Raw genomic sequence first — 6000 nt, 5'->3', positions numbered from 1 at the left:
CACTAATGCCATTTTACAGGTGGAGACTGAGGTACAGAGAAGTTACTTAAGGCCACAGAGCGTGAAACTGTGAAGTAAATAAAAATACTCCTACTTAAATGCAGGGCAGCTATTTAAAGTTACTGTAAGGAGGATACATAACATAGTGAATAACTACGTTTCCTAAAGTATCAATGGTCTCTGTTTTTCTCTCCCCTTTCCCTTCCCCCAAGATTTACTCCAAAAGTGAAAAGTTACTCTTGGGTATGGAGGAGAGAGTATATATGTGTGTATATTATTGTGAACATTTCAAGAAAGAATAAATGAATTATAAAAGAAAGAGGTAAAACTTAATTACAGGGTAAATGTGTTGCTGGAGTTCCTTTCACATGTTTCCTGTTCCCAAAAGAGGTAGATTAAGGTTCAAGTACTATAAAGGATTATGCACAGGCATATAGTTCTGAAGTCTGTATCTCCTGCAGAAATAACTGAATGCTTCATGTATAACTCCCGTAGGATCAGGGGCTAAAGCTAAAATCTTGATCAAACACTTGTTCAGTTCACAAGCAGTCCTATATGTCTAAGAACAACAATCCACAATGACCAGAGCAGCATGTACTCTGCCTACCTCACATAGCCCCACACTATGGCTACGTCTACACTGGCCCCTTTTCCGGAAGGGGCATGTAAATTACAGCAGTCGTCGTAGGGAAATCCGCGGGGGATTTAAATATCCCCCGCGGCATTTAAATAAAAATGTCCGCCGCTTTTTTCCGGCTTTTAAAAAATCCGGAAAAGAGCGTCTAGACTGGCCCCGATCCTCCGGAAAAAGTGCCCTTTTCCGGAGGCTCTTATTCCTACTTCAAAATTTAAATCCCCCGCGGATTTCCCTACGACGACTCGTGAAATTTACATGCCCCTTCCGGAAGAGGGGCCAGTGTAGACGTAGCCTATGTATTCTCTTAGCACTCTCCCTAGCTGGACCCTGCCAATACTTTATGGGAGGCAAAGTCCCTGACATTCCACATGCAGGTTTTTTTTCTCCTTCTTAAAATCAAAATAAAACCAAGTTAAAACCAGAATATGACTATTATTTAATTATTTGTCTTTACTGATTGTATTGGGAAAATGTTATGGAGGGAAAGGGCTGAGGTAAATTGTATTATATCGGGGCTGCCTTGAAAACTAGAAGTATCCTTGGTGTTGAGCCGTGATCCAGCGTGTCTTTCATAATTACCTATATAGGTTTTCTCCCACTGTTTCTAGAAACCTGCAGCCTCTGCCCACTTCAGCCAGTACAACCGAAACAGGCTGGCTCAGTATAGATGCACCTTAAGAACCATCCTCAACCAGATCGGACAGTGAGACTTATTGCCACCTTGCCCTTCCTTCCCATGGCCCTAGCCTGTCTTCCTCTTCACCTCAACTGCTCACACCCGCCTAACCATGCCCCTGCTGCCTCAGTTTCCCGTGTGTTCACACTGTTCGCGTTGCGCCTTCGCTGTACCCTGCTCTCTTTGAGAGACTGCAAAGCGGAGGGAGACAAGGCGGGTGAGTTAACTCCTTTACTGGACCAACTTCTGCAGGCGAGGGGCCAGCTTTGGAGCTGCACAGCAAGGGGAGGAGGCGAAACGCGTTCCCTGCCTGCAGAGTGGAGCCAAAGGGCAGCGTTTGGGAGGGGGCACATTTCCCCACCTTTATCCCCTGCACGGCGGGGGCCGTGTGCACCCGCTCTGAGCTCAGGCTCGCGGGGCGTGCTCGGAGGCTGGGGATGGGGTGGCCCGTGAAATCCCTGTTGCTATGGGAACACACGCAGTGCTCCGCAGACGGGGCTGGGAGGCCGGCGGAGGAGCGGCCGGTCATGTGGTGAAGCAAGATGGCTCCCCGCGCCTGAAGGCTGCAGTGTGAGTGGCTGGGAGGGAGGCGAGTGAGTGCAGGCTGGCCCTGTCTATCACAGCCATGCATTCAGCACTGAGGCGACAGCTGCGGCGGCGGCTGCTCGCTGCCCTCTCTGCGGAGCGCGCCTGGCTTCTGAGCCAGGGAGAAGTCGCTGGGCGGCTCCTTGGCTTGTAAGTCTCGGCTCTCTCCACGGCGCATCGCAGCCGCAAGTGGCTGCTCCTGACAACGTTGTGTCTAACTTTTATTGCAGGGGTTTTGCCTGCCCCTCTGCGCCCAGCTCATGGGAGAGCTGCTGAGCCAATGCCCATCCGGTGCTGTCTGACCAACCTTGACGTGATCCTGCGACTTGCAGCACCTTTACAATGGCCCTAACCTTGTTTGGTAAGTAAAAACCCGTCTTTCCGTGGCTCAGCAGGAGAAAGCGTGGGGGTATTTCGGTGGCTCTCCAGTGCTTCTGGGCAGCCTGGCGTTCCTTGTACAGGGATGATGGCTAGCTAGATAAGGCTGGTCTCTCCCATTGTTTCCTCTCAAGGCAGAGCCTAAGGGCGTGTGCTCCTTCAGTTAATTTCAGGCTTGTAAAGTAATAGCTAGCTACAGTAGCTACAATTACTGGGAACTGCAGTATTAGGCTACAGATATTCTCAGGCGCAAATCCTCTAGTTACACATCACCTGATAATTACTATAAAGTTTATGGTTTTGCAAAAGAAAAATAAATCCCTTTAGAGTTAGTTCTTTATAGCCCAACAGCTATCACTCCTGTGCGGTGCACAAGATTAGCGTTCACTGGGAGAGCTAAATTCCATGAACATTGCACTGAAAGTATATTTGAATGGCAATATACATGAAAGTTATGCTGCTTTAAAAAGTGCATCTAATGGAAAGAGGAATTGTACAGTAAAATGATAAATTAGCTAATGAGACAACCCCTGTTCTTCTGGGAATATCTCTGCATAGTGCTTAATTGCCCATAACAATTAGATGTGTTTCTATAATTATATTTAATAATACAGTTTCAAGAAAGAACACGGTATCTAGAGGGTTATGAATGTTGGCTTTGGGTATTTTTATAACATTAGACATGTTGGAAAACAAAACATGTAAAGACTGCAATTTAAACTGTTGAATATATGGTTTCTCTTTAATACGATTGTTAAGCCTTATTGTGCATGTTACTTACTTTGCTATTTAAAAAGGTACTGGGTGCCAAAAATCAATTTACCTAGTTATAGTAAAATCAACAATACAAAGGAAGCAAAACTTAACATGATTAATAGTAACAGTATTAATTGTAACCAATTTAATTGCTCTCATAAACAACTCCTGGCTACCTCTTAATTCAGAAGTGTTTTCAAATAAGCAATTTTACATAATTACCATTTACTGAAGTGTGTTTCTAATGTCTTTTTTAACTCCTTGTGTAAATAATTTGTTTAGATTTAGTTTGATTCTGAGGTTAGTGCAAAGCCTTACAAGTATCAGACTTGATTCTTCATTCTTTTTTACTGTGATTTTATAGTATATTGTACACCCTTGGAAGACCAAATGCATCTTGTGTGTTGAACAGTTCTCTTCAGGTGGTATTGCAGCTAGCTACAGTGCTGTCATTTTTATTTTATATTTCCTATTTCAGTCTTTTAGGGTGCCCAAGATTGTAAAACAAAACAGTTGAAAATGGAACAAACTGTAGACCCTGATCTTGCTGCTGAGTGTTTGTGATGGACCCCTGTGCATGTACAGGGACCTCTTCAGTGTGGGCTTGGGTCTAACCTGGTGCCATTTGCAGGCTGAAGTCCACACCTTTACCAATACAAGATATAGTGTCCAAATAGGAAATTGATGTTTATATGCCAATATTACTTGACATCATGTAACTTACCTAGTAGAGAGAGAGATGGCAAGGGTAGGAGGTTAACAGTACAGGCAGTCCCCGAGTTACGCGGATCCGACTTATGTCGGATCCGCAGTTACGAACGGGGCTCTTCCTCTCCCTGGTCTCCAGCAGACCAGGGAGAGGAAGCAAAGCGGCGGAACACGCGGGCAGTGGACAGGGCTGTCCGCTGCCCACGCACTCCGCGGCTTGGCTCTGCTTTGCCTCCCTCCCCCCCCCCGTCCCCCTGGTCTGCAGACCAGGGAGACGGGGGGGGGGGGGCAAAGCAGAGCAAAGCAGCGGGACGGGGGGGGCAAAGCAGAGCCAAGCCGCGGAGCGTGCGGCCAGCTGACAGCCCAGACGCGTCTGGGCTCTCAGCTGACCGCGCGCTCCGCAGCTCGGCTCTGCTTTGCCCGTCCCCCCGTCCCCGTCCCCCCGTCCCCCGTCCGCAGCTCGGCTCTGCTTTGCCCGTCCCCCCGTCCCCGTCCCCCGTCCGCAGCTCGGCTCTGCTTTGCCCGTCCCCCCGTCCCCCCGTCCCCCCCGTCTGCAGACCAGGGGGACGGGAGGGACGGGGGGGGGGGGGGGCAAAGCAGAGCAAAGCAGAGCCAAGCCGCGGAGCGCGCGCTCAGCTGACAGCCCAGATGCATCTGGGCTGTCAGCTGGCCGCGTGCTCCACGGCTTGGCTCTGCTTTGCCCCCCGTCCCCTTGGTCTGCAGACCAGGGGGACGGGGGGGACAGGGGGGCAAAGTAGAGCCAAGCCGCGGAGCGCGCGGTCAGCTGACAGCCCAGACGTGTCTGGGCTGTGAGCTGGCCGCGTGCTCTTCGGCTTGGCTCTGCTTTGCCCCCCGTTCCCATGGTCTGCAGACCAGGGGGACGGGGGGCAAAGCAGAGCCAAGCTGCGGAGCACGCGGGCAGCGGACAGCCCAGACGGGTCTGGGCTGTCCGCTGCCCGCGTGTTCCGCTGCTTTGCTCCCTGTCCCCCTGGTCTGCAGACCAGAGGGACGGGGAGCAAAGCAGAGCAAAGCCACGGAGCCCGAGGGCAGCAGGACAGCCACGGTGCGTCTGGGCTGTCCCGCTGCCCCCGTGCTCCGCGGCTTTGCTCCGGACACCTGTGGTACAGCAGCTGGGGCGCTGCCAGTTGGTCCCGTAGCACCGCTCTGGGCGCTACTGGACCAACTGGGCAGCACCCCAGCTGCTCTGCCCCAGGCGTCCCCAAGTCAGCCGCTGCTGAAACTGACCAGTGGCTGATTACAGGAAGCCCCTGCCCCGGGCTTCCTGGAATCAGCCGCTGGTCAGTTTCAGCAGCAGCTGACTTGGGGATGCCTGGGGTTCTTAAGTTGAATCTGTATGTAAGTCAGAACTGGCGTCCAGATTCAGCCGCTGTTGAAACTGATCAGTTTCAGCAGCGGCTGAATCTGGACGCCAGTTCTGACTTACATACAGATTCAACTTAAGAACAAACCTACAGTCCCTATCTTGTACGTAACCCGGGGACTGCCTGTATTAGACAAATTTCACAGTTATTCATAAACATTAATAAAATCAATCAACTTTCACATTGTTTAGAAAGCAGAGCCACATTATGAACCTTTTACTTACATTGGTGAAAGGTTGCACAAATAGTTCCATCACAATCATAGGAAAAAAGCACGTTAGTCATCTACGCTTTGATTTTTTTCCTTCTCTTTTTACTTCACATATATATTTCATGTACTAGATGTGATGCTGCTTTTATTTTTTAAATAACAATGTAAATCCCAAAATAAATAGATTTTACAGTACATAGAAAAGGTTAAGCTCATCTGTCATAAGTTTTTAGATGCACCAGTGAAGAAATTTAAAGTGAGGACTTCTGTTGTGTCCTCAGTTCACTCTATTGTGTCTAGTTTTTAATAACATCTTGCACTAGTTGAAGACTCCTGCACATCCTCAGCTGGTGTAACTTGTTAGAGTTCCGTTGACTTCACTATTTAAAAAAGTCCAGAATGGGGAATAAAACATTTACAATAAAATTGTGAATCAGCCTAATAAATGATGATTAATACAAATTATTTCTTCGAGGAATGGAAAACAAGTTCTTCATTGTAGAATTGTTAATACAGGGCTGTGAGTGAACATTTAAGTAAATGCACATTATATGTGCATTGTTGCTGCCTCATGGTTGTTGAGAGACACAGAACTTTGCATTTGCTGGCATTTATTTATGTAAATGCAACTTTTATTTAAGCACTTCTATTTAAAGAACCCTGTTGC

General features: G+C 48.5%; 1 protein-coding gene across 2 annotated transcripts in view; it reads left to right on the top strand.

Annotated features, from left to right (window-relative positions):
- The first annotated feature begins 1624 nt into the window (after positions 1-1624).
- CHN1 (chimerin 1) overlaps positions 1625-6000 on the top strand; it is a 178903-nt gene continuing 174527 nt past the window's right edge. The window contains exons 1-2 of one of the 2 annotated variants that reach the window (XM_075933671.1): positions 1625-1883; positions 2129-2259. In XM_075933671.1, the coding sequence (XP_075789786.1) occupies positions 2241-2259 (19 nt within the window). In that variant the 5' untranslated portion in view covers positions 1625-1883; positions 2129-2240. The other variant, XM_075933670.1, reaches the window with a different exon arrangement.

This window comes from Pelodiscus sinensis, chromosome 7 (genome assembly GCF_049634645.1).
Source record: "Pelodiscus sinensis isolate JC-2024 chromosome 7, ASM4963464v1, whole genome shotgun sequence".
Taxonomy (NCBI): domain Eukaryota; kingdom Metazoa; phylum Chordata; order Testudines; family Trionychidae; genus Pelodiscus; species Pelodiscus sinensis.
This window is presented reverse-complemented; position numbering and strand designations above follow the sequence as displayed.